This window comes from Scyliorhinus canicula, chromosome 22 (genome assembly GCF_902713615.1).
Source record: "Scyliorhinus canicula chromosome 22, sScyCan1.1, whole genome shotgun sequence".
Taxonomy (NCBI): domain Eukaryota; kingdom Metazoa; phylum Chordata; class Chondrichthyes; order Carcharhiniformes; family Scyliorhinidae; genus Scyliorhinus; species Scyliorhinus canicula.
The window spans coordinates 16,358,463-16,379,723 of NC_052167.1; the positions used below are offsets into that span (position 1 = coordinate 16,358,463).

Sequence of the window (21,261 nt, forward strand, 5' to 3'; positions counted from 1 at the left end):
ATGGCGGAGCAGGCTCGAGGGGCCAGATGGCCTACTCCTGCTCCTAGTTCTTATGTTCTTATGTTCCTACGCTGTAATTCCACAACCCCTGTCTCACCCAACTTCCCTCACTCAGGCTGGTGAGAGAGGAGCAGCAAAGCAGCAAGGAGTAACCGGGGCGAAGGGAACATAGGAACATGGGAATTAGGAGCAGGAATAGGCAATTCAGCCCTTTGAGCCTGCTCCACCATTCAATCTGATCATGGCTGATCTCTTCCTGGTCTGAAGTCCACCTTCCTGCCTGTTCCCCAAATCCTGTTAACCCATTTTGTATCAGAAATATATCCCCCCCCCCCCCCCCCACACACACACACACTTTTAACGGCACTAAAAGGGATCTGAGAAAGGGTTGTGAAGACCGGAGGAGAAAGGAGGGAAGGTCGGACTGGAGGAGAAGGGAGGGGGTCAGAACGGGAGAGGGAAGGGGGCCGGAACAGGTCGGGGTGGGGTTGCTGGGTCACCCAGAGTGGGCAGAGGGGATGGGAGGTCCCACTGGGGGTGAGGGTATCCCATGCAAAGCTGGGTCTGGGTTTTTAAAATCGTGACCCTGGAATTCTTTTTAAGACTTTCTTTGAAATCCATCTCCAATCCAGGTTTTGCTCACCTGTCTTAACCTCTCCGTCTTTGCCTTGGTATCAGTTTTCTGTCTGTGAAGCCAATTTGGGATCTTTCTCTGCACTAAGGGCAGGAGATAAATGCAGCTTTTGGCTGCTCTTTTACAAATGGTACATTTGTTTGCCTAACCGATTAATGGCCCATCTAATCAGCGAGCAACAACATCCGGTTGAAGTTTCTTTTATTAGCATGTGTTTCTGTACATTTACCGTCAGGAGATTTCAATCCACAACCAACCATATTGAAGCCTGCAGTATTTAATAGTGCAACTTATACATGCAGCAACAAATTCATTTCAATTAGTGCTGAGAATATCTCATTTCCTATTTTGTTAACAGATACTTTAATTGTGTAATCTCCCAGATTGCTGAAGTTACAGACCATATGCATTTTTCATTTACCATTCCATGTTATTTTTATTAGACATTTGGCAACAGTTGCAGTTCATCTTTCTTTTGTTTAACCATTTGCTATTTATCTTTACTCCTCGACGTTCACTGCAGAAGCTGGTTGATGTTCACCTTCTTAGCTTTTTGTTTATTTTGGTTCCTTTTTTGTAGTTCCAGTTGAGGTGGACCCATCTCCCACAGGTTTGTCAACAGTTTCTTTCTCAGTCTTCTCTGTTATTCCAGTGGCCTTTACCTCTTCAGCCTTTTCTTTCAATTTGGCCACACCTTGTTCCTTATCCTCCACTTCAGCGTCGGCTGTTTTTTTCTCTACTGAACCTTTTGGTTCAGTTGTTTCCTTCCCTGATTTCGAAACCTCCTTCTCTTCAACCTTTTCCTCCTCTGATTTCGAAACCTCCTTCTCTTCATCCTTTTCCTCTTCTGATTTCGAAACCTCCTTCTCTTCATCCTTTTCCTCCTCTGATTTTGAAACCTTCTTCTCTTCAGTCTTTTCCTCTTCTGATTTTGAAACATCCTTCTCTTCATCCTTTTTGTCCTCTGATTTTGAAACCTCCTTCTCTTCATCCTTTTCCTCCTCTGATTTCAATACCTTCTTCTCTTCAATCTTTTCCTCCTCTGATTTTGAAACCTTCACTTCATCTTTTTCCTCTGGTTTTAAAATCTCTTTCTCTTCAACCTTTTCCTCCTCTGATATTGAAACCTCCTTCTCTTCATCCTTGTCCTCCTCTGATTTCAAAACCTCTTTCTCTTCAATCCTTTCCTCCTCTGATTTCGGAACATCCTTCTCTTCATCCTTTTCCTCCTCTGATTTTGCAATCTCTTTTTCTTCATCCTTTTCCTCATCTGATTTTGAAACCTCCTTCTCTTTATCATTTTCCTCATCAGACTTCTCTATAGCCTTTTTCTCTTCTGCTTCTTGTGATTCAGCAGTTTTCATCTCTTCATCTTTTTTCTCTTCAGCCTCTTTTGGTTGGACAGCCTCCTTCTCCCCAGCACTTTCCTCTTTAGGCTTTTGTTCTTCCATATCCTCTTCACCTTTTCCCTTTTCTGTGTCTTCTGATTTTGGAACTTCCTTTGCTTCAGCCTTTTCCTCTTCAGCCTTTTCCTCTTCGGCCTTTTCCTCATCAACCTTTTCCTCCTCTTCAACCTTTTCCTCTTCAGCCTTTTCCTCTTCAGCCTTTTCCTCTTCAGCCTTTTCCTCCTCTTCAGCCTTTTCCTCATCAGCCTTTTCCTTGTCAGCCTTTTCCTCCTCTTCAGCCTTTTCCTCTTCAATTTCTTGTAATTCAGCAGCTTCCTTCTCTTCATCCTTCTCCATTTCCACCTCCTCCTCTTCAGTCTTCACAACTTCATCTTTCTCCTCTTCAGCCTCTTGTGATTCAGCAGCTTCCTCCTCTTCAGCCTTTTCCCCTTCAATCTTTTCCTCTTCAGCTTCCCCTTCTTCATCCTTCTCCTCCTCAGTTTCTTCTTGTTCAGCAGATTTTTTCTCCACAGCTCCTTCTTCCTTTTCAGCAGCCTCTAGCTCTGCCATATCAAGTTCCTGTGTTGTCGCACTGATAATTTCTTCTACAAACCTATATTGAGGCATCACCTTTGTAGGGGTGGCTTTTGTCTGCGTTGTTAAAGGCTGTGGTTTGTATATATGCGATGAGAGATTGAAGTCACCAAATCTTGTTTCTTCACCTTCAAGGAGTTTCCTTCGAATAGAAAGTAAATACCATTAGTGCGTCGATAACAGATTTATTATTTATATGTTAATGAAGCAAGGGACATATAAAATTATAAAAAGTCTTTAATCATTAACTAAGTTTGTAATTAAGCTTAACAAATATTAAAGTGAGTGGAATGAATGAATTATTTGCTTTATTTAATAAATTGGATTATGCTGCGGTATTTTCTATGCGGTACTGATAACACAGTTGGTCAATCTATCAGCTGCGTTACCCCTGATTGCAATCACAGTGTGGCTGGTAGATGTCGGGAAATCCCTCTTCCGGGGATCTACCCGGCTCACTACACCTCGCAAGGTCTAACGCAACCTCACAAGACTTCCTGATCTGAATCCCGCCCATTGTGGGCGAGATCAGTATTTTGCAAATCTGCTGTCGTCACTCTATTATGAGCTCTCCTGGTCTACCCGAGACATTGGCATCTAACCCATTCACCCCAGATGAGCGCCATTCAGTGCTGCCCCTCACAAGCGGGGACCAGATGGAACTGCACTGATGGGGGGGGGTATCCCAGATGATCGGAGGCCCCCAGGTGGTTGCCCTCTGGGAAGGGTGGCACCCTGCCAGTGCCACCTGGGTGCCAGTTTGGCACAGCCAAGATGCCCTGGTGGTGCTGGCAGGAGTACTGCCAAGCTGGCAATGCCAAGGTGCCAGTCTGGCATTTTTCCCCGCAGTGGGAATTGGGCCTGGAGTCCCCAGCGTCTGTGAGTTGGGGCTTTGGGGGGGGGGGTTCGGGGTTGCCATTTTAAAATGGCGTCCCGATGTGTTCCTGCACTGAGGAATTCCGGCGAGACGAGTGCCTCAGTGCAGGAAACGGGACTAAGTGCGGTCTCGGCAGGGGCCCCGAATTGCAACACAGTCCGGATAGGTAGCATGGCGTTCCTTGGCCCGTCGGGAAATAGCCGGCTAAACACACTCGTCACGGGACGCTGTCCCAATTTGGTTAGATGGCGCCCGGAATGTTAATCTGCTGCCGTTTCACCTCTGGGATATGGGTACACATCCATCCCACAGCTGGATTGCAGGTCTGGGGCTCTAACCGAAATATGGCTGGACTGATGGAATTTTAACCGGCGTGTCGTGGTGGCTTGGGGGGGGGGGGGGGGGGGGGGGGGGGGGGGGGGGGAGTAGTTTTAGAAAGGAGCACAGTAACACAGCTCCCCATCATATTCCCACCGCCAAGCAATCCTGTTGGCAGTGGAGTTATATTGGTGCCAGACTCCCACCCAGCAGTAATGGGCAGCCGATTGAACGGCTCCTTGGAGGCAGAATTGGTGAATCTTCCATCGCTGTGTCTGAAGCCCAGCAGATGGCTGGAAGTGGACCCTCGGCCCATGAACCAGCGAGGCCTCCTTTACTCGCCTCCCCCCACCCACCCCCGAGCTGTGGATGGCAGAGGGCCATAGCTATGGACGCACCCCTTCCTGTGAAGCGAATCCCTTTCACAATCGTGACGTGGAGGCTCCCAGGAGTCTTCAGAGGTGTTTACATTCACAGCAGGTGAATTGGGACCTCAGGCACCATGTGGATTGGGACCCAGATCAGGTCCCAGCCCATGATCAAAACCAAGATTCCACCCAATGATTCTGGAACTGCAAGAAATAGTTCCAAATGCATCTTATTAAAAAGAAGCAACTGTCACCTTGTGCATTATAATTAAACACCTCGCCTTTAATTACGATGAATGGCTTTTGTGTTCATTGAGGATAAAGGAATGGGTCAATCTTTCCAACTTTGTCACCTAGTGCTGGCATCAAGCCAGCTGGCGAGTTTAGGACTGGTCAGGCACATGGAATAATAAAATTGCAATCCATATTTTAAATTACAATCCTTTTAAATTTACACTTTAACAGCACAGAGATTAATTTTTTGCCTTCTTCTACTCTTCATTCAGAAGAGTGGTTGCTTTGTGGTTCTCAAACTAGCCGTTCTTAAGGTGTTGCGTGTTCATACTCTTTCAGCATGGAGCAACCTTCCCCCAATGAATCTAGGATGACCGTGAGGCCAGACCCCAGAGGTGCTAACTCAAAATGCATAAACTGGCCCCTTTGAAGAATGGTACTGAATGAATACTGTGCTTATAGTGGAGACAAGCGAAAACAGGCTCCATTTCACAACAAGAACATTTCACACACAAATGGCTCTTGCAGCCGTGTTACATTGTAAAGTGGCATCAACCAGGGACTGCTCTCGATACAAATCAGTGGCATTTATCTATCCTGTGTCAACCAATCGATTTTCCAATCACGACTCATTTGCCTGGTGAACCGCTGTTTTAAGTCGATTAGATTGAAACGCTAGATTGCAAATTTGGCTCAGCTCAGTATTGGAGGTGCCTATTGCTTTGTTTCACCCGACCCTTAACTTTAGATTTACAGGCAGAAAATCTGTCAGGCTCCATTCGAGTTTGCAATGTTCCCTGTCCGAATTCCCTGTGCTGGGGTTTAGCACAGTGGGCTAAACAGCTGGCTTGCAAGGCAGCAGCAGCGCGGGTTCAATTCCCGCGCCGGCCTCCCCGGACAGGTGCCGGAATGTGGCGACTAGGGGCTTTTCACTTCATCGAAGCCGACTTGTGAGAATAAGCGATTATTATTATTTCCTTCACACAGGGAGCAGTGAGAAGAAATTAATGGGAAATAAGTTTCAATCCTGCAGCACTATATCCTTGTAGATTTCTACTTTAACTGCGAGACAGCTTTCAGCATTTCAGCAACTCTTTGAGGGAGCAAAGTGGATACTCTCTGCATTCCTGCACAGGTGAATGTAGATGTATTTCCCTAACCACGGTAGATTGAATCGCCAATCGCCACATTCAAACACAACAGCGCATCTCCCAGTGGGTCTACGTGAATGCTGGTTCAGCTGCTCACCTCCAGACTGAGGTTTGATTAGTCCTGGCAATATCTGCATTCATTTAGACGGCTTAAGGGGTGAAATAATATAACTTCTGTGATAAATATTGTCGATATGTTCACCAGGTGACTTTTATTCACTGTATTTATTCGATATTTTAACCAATTGCTGTGAAGCAATTGTGCTATCCACAATGCTACCGTGCTGCCCGTTTAAACGGGCAGCACGGTAGCATTGTGGATAGCACAATTGCTTCACAGCTCTAGGGTCCCAGGTTCGATTCCGGCTTGGGTCACCGTCTGTGCGGAGTCTGCACATCCTCGCCGTGTGTGCGTGGGTTTCCTCCGGGTGCTCCGGTTTCCTCCCACAGTCCAAAGATGTGCAGGTTAGGTGGATTGGCCGTGCTAAATTGCCCTTAGTGTCCAGAATTGCCCTTCGTGTTGGGTGGGGTTACTGGGTAATGGGGATAGGGTGGAGGTGTTGACCTTGGGTAGGGTGCTCTTTCCAAGAGCCGGTGCAGATGCGATGGGCCGAATGGCCTCCTTCTGCACTGTAAATTCTATGATAATCTATGATAAAATGAACTCTGAAGCTCTTATACCGAACGGCTGATGGAACACAGGAAATGAATCCTGCAGAGACATAGGTTCATTCCAGTATGATCTAATCCTCAGCAAGGGTTTTATTCTGCTCAATACCCACGGCACACATTGCAGCAACTCTCCCGATTTATTGAGGTGACGATGCTGTCAAAGCATCAGGGAGTTGGGAATCGCCTGGAAGGGGAAACTAAAGTGCAAAATCCATAAAGTCTGGAATGTCGAAGGTAGGAAATATTGCAGTCCCCTGCTGTACTCTTCAGTAAGAGCCACAAAGCTGTGGTTCTGAATCACAGAATAATATAGCACATCCACAGGCCACTGCCCCCACTGTGTCTGTGGTCAGCTCTTTCATAGAGCAATGCAGTTCGTCACACTCTACTGTCCTCCTCCTCATATCCTCCTAATCCTTTCTCCTTTGAGCATTTATCTGATTCCTTTGGGAGGGGTTAACACTGAATCTGTATAATAATAATCTTTATTAGTGTCACAAGTAGGCCTACATTAACACTGCAATGAAGTTACTGTGAAAATCCCCTCGTCGCCACACTCCGGCGCCTGTTCGGGCACACTGAGGGAGAATTCAGAATGTCCAATTCACCCAACAAGCACGTCTTTCTGGACCTGTGGGAGGAAACCGGAGCGCCCGGAGGAAACCCACACAGACACGGGAAAGACGTGCAGACTCCGCATAGACAATGAACGATTCCGGGAATCGAACCTGGGACCCTGGCGCTATGAAGCGACAGTGCTAACCACTGTGCTACTGTGACTGCCCTATTCCAGAACCCAACTGCCCATTGCAGAAAAATGTTTTCCCTCATGTTGCTAACCATCTGTGCTCTTCGATTATCACTATAAACAGTTAATGGTTGCTTGCTCTAGCCAAAATCATGATTTTAATATCTCTAACAAACCTACCCTTAGCATTCTCCGCTCTCAGGAGAACATTCTGCCCATCCATGTTGGGGGCAGGAACCCCACCTGATTTGGTTTCCCCCCCCCCCTTTCCTTAGCCTACAGGTGCTGAGGCCAACTGTGGTTACCGCTTTTTTGTCCAACTCCAATCAGGCCAAGGAGCTGGGCCGAGTGGGACTCACTGCTGATCGCTGTGCTGGTAATTCAACCCAAAACAACATCTGAATGTAAAAACAGAAAATGCTGGGAAAACTCAGCAGGTCTGGCAACATCTATGGAGAGAGAAACATTTTTGAGCCCGTACGACTCAACTTCATGGTAGCACAGTGGGTAGCACTGTTGCTTCACGGCACCAGGGTCCCAGGTTCGATTCCCGGCTTGGGTCACTGTCTGTGTGGAGTCTGCATGTTCTCCCCGTATCTGTGTCGGGTTTCCTCCGGGTGCTCCGGTTTCCTCCCGAAAGACGTGCTATTAGGTAATTTGGACATTTTGAATTCTCCCTCAGTGTACCTGAACAGGCGCCGGAATGTGGCGACTAGGGGCTTTTCACAGTAACTTCATTGCAGTGTTAATGTAAGCCTACTTGTGACAATAAAGATTATTAAATTAAATTAACTTAGCATAAATGTTTCACAGCTCCAGGGTCCCAGGTTCGATTCCCGGCTGGGTCACTGTCTGTGTGGAGTCTGCACGTCCTCCCCCTGTGTGCGTGGGTTTCCTCCGGGTGCTCCGGTTTCCTCCCACAGTCCAAAGATGTGCGGGTTAGGTGGATTGGCCATGCTAAATTGCCCGTAGTGTCCTAATAAAAAGTAAGGTTAAGCGGGGGGTTGTTGGGTTATGGGTATAGGGTGGATACGTGGGTTTGAGTAGGGTGATCATGGCTCGGCGCAACATTGAGGGCCGAAGGGCCTGTTCTGTGCTGTACTGTTCTATGTTCTATGTTCTAAGAAGAATTACTCCTCCTCTTCTTCTTCTTCTTCTAAGAGTCATATTGGACTAAAACCTCTGTTTCTCTTCCCAGATGCTGCCAGACCCGCTGAGATTTGTCAACATTCTGTTTTAATTTCAGCTCTCCTGCAGTGGCTTACTTCCCCTAAATATAAATGTGCCTGCAGATTTTGTTTTGCTCTGAAAACTATCCTTGAAATAAAACCCCCCAAACAACCTTGGATTTTCAATTTTGCTTAACTAAAACCATATGGAATCAACAAATGAAAAAACATAATGGTGTGAAAAGGACTTAGGAGAATTGTATTTGGATGTTCTGCGCAATCTGAAGCAAGTTGGACACGTTGCCTTAATTAAAAAAAAATTCTGCATTAATCCTTGCAAAACCAGTTGGACAAGATCAGATTAATTATCACTGTACATTTTATTTTAAAACTCTTTCTTTTTGACTCAGTTTAGGTACACACCAGTTGTGATTTTGGCTGTCCAAATTTGTTGCATGCATTGTTTAATATTATCAAAAAGCAATAATTATCTGCACATTTTTAATTTAGCAGATGTGCTGCAATGATTCTGTAGGTTGACATAAATAAAGGTGGCAGAGCCATATTATATATCCGCATATTGGCTCGCTAAACTAAATTAAATGGAGCTGAACTAAGCTAAACTCAGCTAAAACAAACAAAACCCTTCTGCAGTGCTGACCTTCTTACTCTGCCACAGCTCCACTGCAGCATTCTAAGATAAATTATCCTTGCAGTTGTTCCAACGTCATTTGGCAGAGAGTTAATTTATTGATTCCCTGTCACGATTATTTGTGTGCTCCATAAAGTGCAAAATCAGATGGTGATTGGGAATACTGCAATTTTAACCCTTTCTCGCACTTTTCTCCTTCTCTCACATTGAGAGAAAATAGAATGTTTGCCATACAAAATTCCATGGGGGTGGGGTGTAGTTGGGGCGGAGGTTGTTGCTGGCTTCCTGCTGTAACATTCACTCTCTCCATCACTGGCGCACAGTGGCTGGGCGCGTGCCATCTACAAGATGCACTGCAGCAACTCGCCATGGCACCCTCGACAGCAGCAACCTCTACCACCTAGAAGGACAAGGGCAGCAGATGCGTTCCAACATTACCACCTGCAAATTTCCCTCGCACACCGCTCCAAACCTGGAAATATTATCAGTGGAGCAAAATCCTGGAACTCCCTCCCTAACAGCACTGTGGATAAACCTACACCACACGGGCTTCAGCTCACCATTAATGGGCAGCATGGTAGCATAGTGGTTGGCACAATTTCTTCACAGCTCCAGGGTCCCAGGTTCGATTCCGGCTTGGGTCACTGTCTATGTGGAGTCTGCACATTCTCCCCGTGTCTGCGTGGGTTTCCTCCGGGTGCTCCGGTTTCCTCCCACAGTCCAAAGATGTGCAGATTAGGTGGATTGGCCATGATAAATTGCCCTTAGTGTCCAAAATTGCCCTTAGTGTTGGTGGGGTTACTGGGTTATGGGGATAGGGTGGAGGTGTGGATATGGGTAGGGTGCTCTTTCAAAGAGCCGGTGCAGACTCGATGGGCCAAATGGCCTCCTTCTGCAATGTAAATTCTATGATGATACATCTCTATGACAATTACATTCTCAACGCCAAAAATGCTGCTGTTGCCAATGATGGTGACATCTCGTGAATGAAGGAAAACAAAAGTTTGTCGGAAGATTTTGGCAAAGATCTGAGGGATCAAGATCTTTGCTGTTTTTGACCGTTTTCCAATTGCTTTTTAATGGGAAAACAATCATTCATCCTTTCTGGGCAGCTTGGGGCTGTGCACTCTTTAATCTAAGGGTCCCTAGTCCTTTGGTTTATTCAGGACCCTGCATAATACTGAAGTTCAGTGTCTCCACAAGCACAATTAATTTTTGGTTGATTGGTCCCATTAGCAAGAAGCCAAGGAGGTCGTGATGAGGGTTGTCAGGTGTGGTCGGGGACTTTGGGTTGAGTGACCCAAGATGAGGTGTCAAAGTTTCTGGCAGTAATGGGCAGGCAAACACTTGTGTCTACTGACCCCAGACCAAAGTGACCTCTCAATGGTCTCATAAACCTGGGTTGGGGGGGGGGGGGGGGGGGGAAGGTCATGTGATGGAGACCACCTTTGGCATTGCCAGTCAAGGAATCTGTGACCGGCACTTTTTAATTTGGAATTGGAACAGTTGCAAATAAAAGAACTCCATTAAACAATTGGCATGTTTGAGGCTGTGAAGTCCGCACATGATGGGGTCACCTGACCGAAAGAAGATTTGAAGCCGTGGAATTATTTTGTGCTCAACATATTTATTTACAGTATTAAATCAACCCAACGTTCTGTATCGTTCATTGAATAATTGCAGTTAATGGGCTGGTTTAGCACACTGGGCTAAATCGCTGGCTTTTAAAGCAGACCAAGGCAGGCCAGCAGCACGGTTCAATTCCCGTACCAGCCTCCCCGGACAGGCGCCGGAATGTGGCGACTAGGGGCTTTTCACAGTAACTTCATTTGAAGCCTACTCGTGACAATAAGCGATTTTCATTTCATAATGGCATGGATGTTGCCTTGACTGGGGAATTTGAGTAGCAAAGGAAGTTTGGATTGCCTGGGTGTGTTTCATTGGAACACACAAATCTGATTGGGAGATTTAATAAGTGTATAAAATTCTGAGGGGTCTCGAGAAAGTGAATAAGAAGCTCCCATTCCCCTTGGTGTAGGGGTCCGTAACCAGGGGAATAGATTTAGGGTAGGACTGAGGAGGTTTGGCGGAGATTTGAGGGGTTAACACTTTGGTGGAAATTGTGCCTGAAAGGGTGGTAGAGGCAGAAACCCTCAGAAAGTACTTAGATATGCACCTGAGGTGCCACAACCTACAAGGTAATGAACTAATAGCTGGAAAGTGGGGTTGGATTGGAGGCTGCCTGATGTGGGCAAGGTGGAATGGAATGAAAATTGCTTATTGTCACAAGTAGGCTTCCAATGAAGATACTGTGAAAAGCCCCTAGTCGCCACATTCTGGCGGCTGTTCGGGGAGGCTGGTACGGGAACAATAGAACATAGAACATAGAACAAGTACAGCACAGAACAGGCCCTTCGGCCCTCAATGTTGTGCCGAGCAATGATCACCCTACTCAAACCCACGTATCCACCCTATACCCGTAACCCAACAACCCCCCCTTAACCTTTTTAGGACACTATGGGCAATTTAGCATGGCCAATCCACCTAACCCGCACATCTTTGGACTGTGGGAGGAAACCGGAGCACCCAGAGGAAACCCACGCACACACAGGGAGGACGTGCAGACTCCGCACAGACAGTGACCCAGCCGGGAATCGAACCTGGGACCCTGGAGCTGTGAAGCATTTATGCTAACCACCATGCTACCGTGCTGCCCACAATGTGGGCAAGATGGAATGAATGGCCTCTTTCTGCGCTGTAGGGATTCTATAATTCTGATAATATATTCTTTGTTTTTATAAATTTGTATATAGAGTACCCAATTATTATTTTTTTCCAATTAAGGTACAATTTAGCATGAACAATCCACCTAACCTGCAAATCTTTGGGTTGTGGGGGTGAAACCCACGCAGGCACGGGGAGAATGTGCAAACTCCACACGGACAGTGACCCAGAGCCGGGATTCGAACCCGGGTCCTCAGCGCCATAAGTCTGATAATGTATTCTACCACAGTAGAAGTGATCATAATCAAGGCTTTAGTAACCCCTTTTCTGGCAATCATATTCAGGAGCATTCTTAACTTCAAACAGTAACCCAATGCAGCACCAAATTGAATCTCTTTGCATAAGTTGTCACGCTCTGTTTGAGTAAATCACAGTCTCTTTCCTTCCACTGCAGTTACGATCATTCCCTTACTGATGAGTGGTTACATCTGCACTCTGAAAATAAACAGTTAAATGACCTACCTGTAGGAGGCAATCTCCACATCGAGAGCCATTTTGACATTCAATAGATTGTGATATTCCCTCAGGTGAAGTGTCAGATCGTGTTTTGTATTTTTCAGCTCGTTTTGTAATTGTTGGATGACATCCTGCAAAACAAACAGCAGTTTTTTTTGTTAAATAAAAATAAATGGAATTGAATCATACCGTTTCTTATTACAGTGTTTGGAATTCTTACATGATATTGGATTGATTCTGAATGGTGCCTGTTCTCCATCTCATTTAGCTGTTTCTCCAGAGACTCCTTCCTCCCTCTCACTGTCTCCAGCTCCAGCTTTTTGCTCTGCAGAAGTCGATTGTGCTCACTGATCTCCTGCCTGGTGTTCTGCAGAGTTTCCCTGTTTACTGATGCTGCGTCGTTGAGCTTGGCCACTCTGGATGTGAACCATTCCTCTGCTTGCTGAATTTTCACATCGGTGTGTCCTGCCATTTGAGCTCGAATCTCTCTCAGGGCCCCCGTCAGGTCAGGCTTCAGGAAATCTTTCACCTCGACGCTAACCTGTGAATCCTGGATCTGAGAGAAGAGGTCAGCCAACTCCTCCTCGTGATTGTTCTTGAGAAACTCAATCTCATCGATGAGAGATTGTGCTTTGCTTTCCAGCTCTAACTTGATCAGATTTGTATTGTCCCTGTCTTTCTGACAGGCCTGAATACTTGCTTCGGTCTCGGCTCGGGTTTGTCTTTCTCCCTCATATTTTCTCTTCAACCGTTGGAGATCTTCCTCCAGGTGATCGCGGTCCAGGTCAATTTGCGTCTTCTGCCTTTCAGTTTCTTGGATGAGGCTTCGTATCTCTGCCATTTCGGGTTGATAGATATTAGCAAGGCCGGGCTCGGAGGTTTGCCTTTCTCGCAGGTGTGTGATCTCTGCCTGAAAACTCTTGTTCTGCTGCTCCAGCTGGCGGACCTTGTCGATGAAGCCGGCAAAGCGGTCGTTGAGACCCTGCATCAACTCTTTCTCGTTGACACCCACCACTTGCCGCTCTCCATTGAAGGCGGCAGAGTGGTACAACTGCGCACTTTCGGATGATCTAGGAGCCGATGTGTTGTAACCCCGAGTCACGGACAGGCTGCTGTGCTTGAGGGAAGGAGAGGTTCCTCTGGACCAGCTCTGAGTGCGGAAGGCCATATCCGAGGGCAGAGTCCTGGAGGAATCAGAGTGTAGTTTCCTCGTTGGAAAGGCATCAAGAATATCCCAGCTGTAGCTCATCTTGCTGCCGCAGGGCAGTCTGTAACAATGCACAGCGTCTTCTTTCACTGAACCTTTTATTGGGAAACCTGCTGCTGACGCTGCTGATTTGGTGATTTTACGACTTAAAGGAGAATTTGTGATGCTTGCATTCCTCTTCTGTTTTGCATTTAAAATGGCAATGCACATTTTACATTGGCACCCTGTAAATCATTTCTCTTTCATGTACCAGACAGCTGAAAGAATCAAATGGTATCCAGCATTTGGAAAAGTGTTCAGGTAGTGATTACAGTTAAAAAAAACAGGAGTTTCTCCATCACCATTCCTCAAAGTGTCATGTTGGAGAATCTGACTAAATTCACCTCTGTGAGGCCAGAATGAAGGAGGTCTTGTGGCACAGTGGGTAGCGTTCCTAGCTGTAGTCCAGCAGCTCCCGGTTCAAATCCCACTTCAGGGCTTGATGACTGTGCCAGCTACGGTGACAAAACAGGTTGAGCATCAGCCCGTAAATCCTCCCAATACACCTGATGGCAGGCGATAAGAGTGGGAGAGTTTCCTGGTCAAGCCGTACGGCAGAAAGCAGCGGCAAACCATTGTAACGATGCACCGATGCGACGGAAGGCCGTGGCTGCCAATGTCCTCCTGCACGCGCAGTTCCTGAAGAATAAAGATACCAGAACATGTCCATCGAGTGATAATGATGTATAAAGCCATTGGGAGCCATGGTAGCGCAGCGAGTGGTCAGGCAGTTTGAGTCCCACTTTGGGCAGGTCCTCACAGCTCGTCCAAAAAGAGAATTCGAAAAATGGAGTGTGGGATCACTCTGGGTTCTGAGAGAATGGGCGGGATACTCCTGTCCCCCAGCGGAACACCATTCGCTGGTGGTGGGATTCTCCCCCCCCCTCACTTGGCAATGGAATTTCCCATTAAAGCCATCCCATGCTGGAAAACCCCCGGGCGGGCCAGCTGGAAAATAGAACCCCAACGACCGGAGAATTCCGGCCAATGTTTATTCAGGTCTGCCACTTCACGGCTTTCTGCAAATTCAGTTCAATGCTGCACAAAATTCTATTCTCTACAAAATTCTATTTATAGAGACAGAAGAAACAATGCTCGAGAACATTTCACACTCCAGAGATGAAAATGGTTTTTACACAGATGGAGCAAAGGCCTCCTGACTTTTCTCTGCCTGGAGCTGAAAAGTGACAAGTTTCTGGCAACCTGCAAACTTCTTCACCAAACAGCAATGAAACTCTGACTGACTTCAACATCCATTTCAACCATTTCCTCATGGGCGTTTCTGGAGTGGTCTTCTTAAGGGGGTAGACCAGCTGAGCAGCCGAACGCCACAACCTTGCTACCCAGCTACCGATGCGCAACCCCTCAGGAGATCATTGACTAACAAAGCAGCTTCTTGAGACAGCGTTTCGACGGGCACCTTCCGAGCCATTCCAGAATGTTAATGGTTAGAATGTAGAATCTACAGCACAGAAACAGGCCATTCAACCTAACTGATGGTCTTACTGGTGTGCACCTCGCACTATTACATCATTTTACATGGGGTAATACATTATTCATTTAGAGAGAAAGGGAGATAAGGATACATAATAATAATCATATTATAATAATCTTTATTATCACAAGTAGGCTTACATTAACACTGCAATGAAGCTACTGTGAAAAGCCCCTAGTCGCCACATTCTGGCGCTTGTTCCGGTACACAGAGGGAGAATTCAGAATGTCCAAATTACCTAACAGCACGTCTTTCAGGATTTGTGGGGGGAAACCGGAGCACCCGGAGGAAACCCACGCACACACGGGGAGAATGTGTAGACTCCACTCAGTGCCCCGAGCTGGGAATCGAACCTGGGACCCTGGAGCTGTGAAGCAACAGTGCTGATCACTGTGCTACCAACAGGCACATAAATACAGTAATGCCAAGAAAATAATGTAAAAAATTAATTGTAGTGAGTTTCATGTTTAATTTTGGACAGTGTTTTGGACATCAATGTGTCAGATGTTTGATTATTAACCACTCAATTCATTTAACCAGGTAGAGTGTGAAAGGCAATCAGCAATGTGGGGGCGGCCTCACCCCTTTAAGAGCTCTCCGTATAGAGCAATTCAATCTCCCCTGACTGCATTGATGAGATGTCTGCCTTTGCTGAGTCATCTGCAGCTCTCGTTCTCCTGCCATCTGCATCTTTTGCAGCAGAAACTGATTTCCTGTGAGTGAGCAGCAGAATTGGTAAACGGCTGCAGTCTGTTTGTCACTCTGAAGTCTTGGGTGCGTTTGGAGTTCTTATCAATTAAGTAAAATGAGTGCAATCAAATAAAAAGAAGTGATAAACACATTCTGTTGGTGCAGGTTTAAAGGCGTTAAGATGCTTCGGGCGCGATTCTCCGCCCCCCACGCCGGGTGGGACAATAGCGGGAGGGCCTCCAGACATTTTTCATGCCCTCCCGCTATTCTTCCCCCCCCCCCACGCCTGACCCACACCACGAATCGGCGCTCGCCGTTTTTTATGGCGAGCGGCGATTGTCCGAGGCCGATGGGCTGAGCGGCCGGCCCTTCACACCCATTTCACCACGGCAGCAAACACATCTGCTCGCTGCCATCGTGAAACGAGCGCCCGATGCCCGTCTGGGGCATCTAGAGGCCCGATTGGCACGGGAGCACCACGACTGTGCTCGGGAGGGGACAGGCCCGCGATCGGTGCACACCGATCGTCAGGCCAGCGTCCAAAACAGACGCATTCTTTCCCCTCCGCCGCCCGACAAGATCAAGCCGGCACATCTTGCCGGGCGGCTGAGCAGAAAGACGCCAACTGCGCATGCGCGGTTGACATCATCAGCCACGTCAGCCGCCGTGACGCTTGACGTGCGGCCTTGACGACCATCGTCAAGGCTGCGCCGCCGTGACGCACGGGGCCGCGCTCCTAGCCCCGCCCTGGGGGGAGAATCGGCCCCGGAAGTGGCCGTGAAGGCTGCCGTGGGTCACGGCCTGTCCCACGGCAGCCTTTACGATTCTCCGCATTTGCGGAGAATCTCGCCCTATATCTTTGCTCAACTATAATGAAATGAAATGGGAATCGCTTATTGTCACAAGTAGGCTTCAATGACGTTACTGTGAAAAGCCCCTAGTCGCCACATTCCGGCGCCTGTTCGGGGAGGCTGGTACGGGAATCGAACCGTGCTGCTGGCCTGCCTTGGTCTGCTTTAAAAGCCAGCTCTTTAGCCGGACTTGTTTTCTTATTTGGAGACGGTGGAGAGGAAGATGTAGGGTCAGTGACTGCAGGCTAACACCGAAATATCCCCCAGGGGCATCAGTGCCCACCTCATAGAGGGCCAGCAACAGGGCCCACAACCGGTGCAGGAAGAGAATATCACTCCTTTTGCACCTTTGCCAACGGGCCATCCAGACTCGAAACGTTAGCTCTCATCTCTCTCCACAGGAGCTGTCAGACCTGCTGAAATTATCCAGCATTTTCTGTTTTTGTTTCAGATTCCAGCATCTGCAGTAATTTGCCAAAGATGTGCAGGCTAGGTGGATTGGCCACGCTAAATTGCCCCTTAATTGGTAAAAAAAAAGAATTGGGTACTCTAAATTTATTAAAACATGGCCGGAGGGAAAGTGAATCTGAAAGAGCAAGTGGAAAATGGTGGTGTGAAACAGAAAACAGACATTGTAAAGGAGCAGGAGATTCCACCACGAAGTTGAGCCACTGTTCTGAAAGCTAAGGAGAACATCTTGGAATAATTCAACCAGCAGCCATTCCACCCAGCAGGAAAGGAAATGAGAATTGCTGCCTGTCCGGATGTCAAAGACGCTCTGCTGACGTGGTTCAAGGCACCTACCCACCTGCTGTCCAGTCCTGCAGGAACAGGGAGCCACCATGGGGAAGGAGCCGGGTGACATGGAGTCCCCCTGCAGTGACGGGCGGCTGGACTGATTCAAGAGGAGGCAGGGAACCACTTTCCAGACGGTAAGCAATGAAGGATGTGGCAGTTACGGCCGCAATTGGCTCCAAAGCACTATCGTCCACATCTTGATCGAGCATACACGGGGACAGGTTAATGAAGCCATTTGATGTCTTTTGCCAGACAGGTTTTTGATGTTTAAGGTGAACACGTGCAATGGAGGAAAGTGGAGCAAGGTATACACTAACACAGAAAAGCTGCAGCTTCTTGTGATAGGGAGCTCCAAGAACCCATGATGCTTTGCAAAGTCCAAAGCCCTACCCACACTGTATGAGGCAAATGAAACCACCGGCATGGCTTCCAGCGCTTTTGGCTTCCATCATCATGGGCAGCTGCCTCACACACCTGGACATCACTGTTCTTTGTGTGTTTTTATTCGGCGTTTGAACCTTGAAAACAGAACATAATAAGTGTTGGACGCATTTTTAAGCATATTGGGTCACATAGAAATGCATTCATGTGGCAAAGTGGCTATATCAGGAGGTTCCGCTTCGCTGAAATGTAGCTCTCCTGGGAATTAATTCATGGTGAGTTTACAGGAATGTAATTCAGCATACAAGATGATCAGAGGATTAGATAGGGTGGACAGTGAGAGCCTTTTTCCTCGGATGGTGATGTCTAGCACGAGGGGACATAGCTTTAAACTGAGGGGAGATAGATATAGGACAGATGTCAGAGGTAGGTTCTTTACTCAGTGAGTAGTAAGGCTGTGGAATGCCCTGCCTGCAACAATAGTGGACTCGCCAACACTAAACGCATTCAAATGGTCATTGGATAGACAGATGGACGATAAGGGAATAGTGTAGATGGGCTTTAGAGGGGTTTCACGGTCGGCGCAACATCGAGGGCCGAAGGGCCTGTACTGCGCTGTAATGTTCTATGTTCTATTTCCTGAGCTGCTAAGCCAGGCTGAGAATGATCTTGCCTTCCCATGCTTCCCAAGGCTGGTTGGGGCGGGGGCTCGATGATTTGACCAGAGCATGGATTGGAGAATAGGGATTATAGGGGGGAGAACAGGACCGTGGAATCTCTCTGCATTTCCTCCTACAGGGTCAATGCCAGCTTGCCTGGGGACCAGTTAGGTGTTTATGATTTAGGCGTGTCTCTTGTTGCTGTGCCAGGTAGTCAGAAAGATAGGTCGCTTTTCTCCAACTTACCTCCTAACCCACATCGACTGAGACAACAGGCATTTGAAGTGTCGTGACTTGCATGTCAGAGCCCTTGCTGAGACCTTCACTATTATTTAGGTTGAGACAGCAAAGTCCTTTTCGCCATCTCTCTAAAACTGCCTGTGGTGACTGTCCCTTTAAGGGTGACACAGGGTCAGGTGGTCTGGGCGACCAATTGGGACTCAGAGTAGGGAAGCACCCCAGAGGGTGGTTTCCTCTTGTGCACGAGACACAGAGGGAGCAAGCTGTGGCCATTCAGCTAACGAACAATTCTTATTAATAAAATCCTTTTTGTGTTCATTAATGGAAGTCTGTGAAAGTGCATCTTTACTGACTTTAGGGGAGTTGCACGCAATTCAGCAAGAAATTATGCACGAGAACAAAGCTCATTGACCCTGAAGGAAAGTCATCACGTTAAGTATGTTCTGTGGGATAATGTTTGTCTTTATTACCACTGGGGCTACCTCCAGCATCTACAAAGGTTCATTTCACTTTCCAACATATTATTTACTTTGTCACCAAAGGAAAATGTCTGGAAATTTGGCAAATAAGACGCAGTCTTTGTAAACTATTGTTACCTCTGGGGTCTCCATTAAAAATGTTTGCTCTAGGAATGTCAACAGTATGAAGGGAGTAATACACATTGACAACAGGAGAGCTTCATCCTTAAGTCGACCATTTCAAACAGAGGAAGGACTCAATACAGTCAGTTAATGGACTTATGACAATTCAGTATGTATAGAGGCTCAGTCCATAGGCAGGCTATGCTTCACCAAGAGGAATCTGACTATGCTGATTGGAATAGTGTGCAGTCGCTGTCCAGTCCTGATAGTATTCAGATCCAGGACCAGACCCCAACATTTGCTAGGATACTAGACAGTAACCATAATATTATTTCATTTGGAAAACTGTACGGAAAGGATGCTTCGCTCCAGGGGTGACTCCACGCAAAAACAGGGATAAGGTACATTAAAACAAACTTTATTATTAACACAGTTTTAAACTAACTTTAACGGCACAGAAAATATAGCTTACAACTACCAGTTAAACAATGAAATGAGCACTAACTCCTGACTGCTATCTTCCTTATCTCCAATCAAGCAAAACCCATCTCAGATCAAAACCCACTTGTAAATAGAGTTAGCCAACATAGGAATACTTTTTAAAAATAAACTTAGAGTACCCAATTATTTTTTTTCCAATTAAGGGGCAATTTAGCGTGGCCAATCCTACCCTGCATATCTTTGGGTTGTGGGGGTGAAACCCACGCAGGCACGGGGAGAATGTGCAAACTCCACACGGACAGTGACCCAGGGCTGGGATTCAAACCGGGTCCTCAGTACCGTAGGCTGCAATGCTAACCACTATGCCACATGCTGCACTAACATGGGAATACTTGCTATATAAAGGTTACTTGGAGGGAGAGTGATCCTTAAGGAAACAACCTGTAAATTCTTATGTGTCAAACCACTGTTTAACTTGACAGCTTCTTCCAGAAGCTGCTGTTCTGCTTACAGCCAAATCTAAACCGACTAACTCCAAATCTGACTGCTTCAGCCCCTCGCTCCCCTCATTAATTGCATCATTCTCATCCCTCTCAATTCCCAATGACCTGATTAGATGAGTTCAAAAAGAATGGGCACGTCCGCGACCCACAGGTAGTTCCCGAGAGATGCCTCACCAGGATTCCTGATGGTCGTTGCACCTCACGAGATCTGGGCAGGACCCAGGTGGGCACTTAACAATGTCTATGCTGGATCAAATGGCCACCTGGGATCTACCCGCCTCGCCGAGCAGACCCAGGCCGGGCAGTGATCAACATTGGTCCCCACAAATGGGACAGGTGGATCGGCACTTGCAGGGTCTCCCAGGCCATCGGAGGCCCTTGGGTAGTCAGCCTCTGGGCAGGGGGCATCCTGGCTCTGCTGGTGTCACCTGGAACTTTGGTGCTGTCAGCCTGGAACCCTGGCAGTGCCATCCTGGCAGAGTCAACTGGCATTGCCAGGTTGGTAATTTTCCCATGCTGGGGATCGGTCCCTGGGGTGTCCTGTCCCTGTGAAGGGGGGGGGGGGTGCGGGAGCCTTGATAAGCCCCTTATAAGTGAGTTGGGGAGTTGGGGGTTTTGGGGGTTGTGTAGGGGGTCGGGTGATTGGGGCACCATTTTAAAATGGCACCTGTTCTCTTCCTGCACCGGGGAGCTCCGTCAGTGCAGGAAATTACACTAAGTGTGGCCTTCGGGGTTCATTCCTTGCTGGGGGTCGAAACACCAAAAAAGTGCTGTTAGATAGCGGGATTGTTCCTGGTGCTACAAACGCCGTGAACAACCCTGTGAATCCCTCCCAGAACGGACTCTGACTTTTTTTTTTGATTAAATCAAGCCATTGTCTCTAATGATCTACTTCCCAGAAATCACAATAAAAACATATTCGGCGTGTCCGTTTAAACATAAGCATGGTTTGATATAAGGATGATCTCATTTTTACAACGCTGTAATTACTCCTTCTGTGGCCATAATGTCGGTCTGTCTTTTAAACAAGGATTTAAAACAATATTACTGCAGAAGATATACATACACTAACCGAGGCTTCTAACCATTACTGCACCAGACAATAAAATATATATATGAAAGTCCTACATTCATTACAATAGATAATGATGATCAGAGCAGAAAGTCTAGATTAGCTTTGGGGTGTAGATATATGAAACTCATTCAGTTGTGCTGGGGAGAGATGGCCCTCGGTTGCTCACCGTTGAAGGATATTTTCCACAATGATACGAAGAGATGTCTAGAAAGCTGTGCGGTGCCAACATTTCAATTGATCTATGACTGCTCAATACTCA

The 21,261-nt window shown here is 47.1% G+C and overlaps 1 protein-coding gene across 1 annotated transcript in view; it reads right to left on the minus strand.

Annotated features, from left to right (window-relative positions):
• Nucleotides 1–820: 820 nt before the first annotated feature.
• The window catches only part of LOC119956236, a 75,289-nt gene continuing 54,848 nt past the window's right edge, over nt 821–21,261 (minus strand). Inside the window, exons 7-9 of the mRNA XM_038783271.1 lie at nt 12,263–13,429; nt 12,049–12,173; nt 821–2,755 (exon numbers count right to left, since the gene is read on the minus strand). Of these exons, the coding sequence (XP_038639199.1) occupies nt 1,192–2,755; nt 12,049–12,173; nt 12,263–13,429 (2,856 nt within the window). The 3' untranslated portion in view covers nt 821–1,191. The remainder of the gene's footprint in view (nt 2,756–12,048; nt 12,174–12,262; nt 13,430–21,261) is intronic.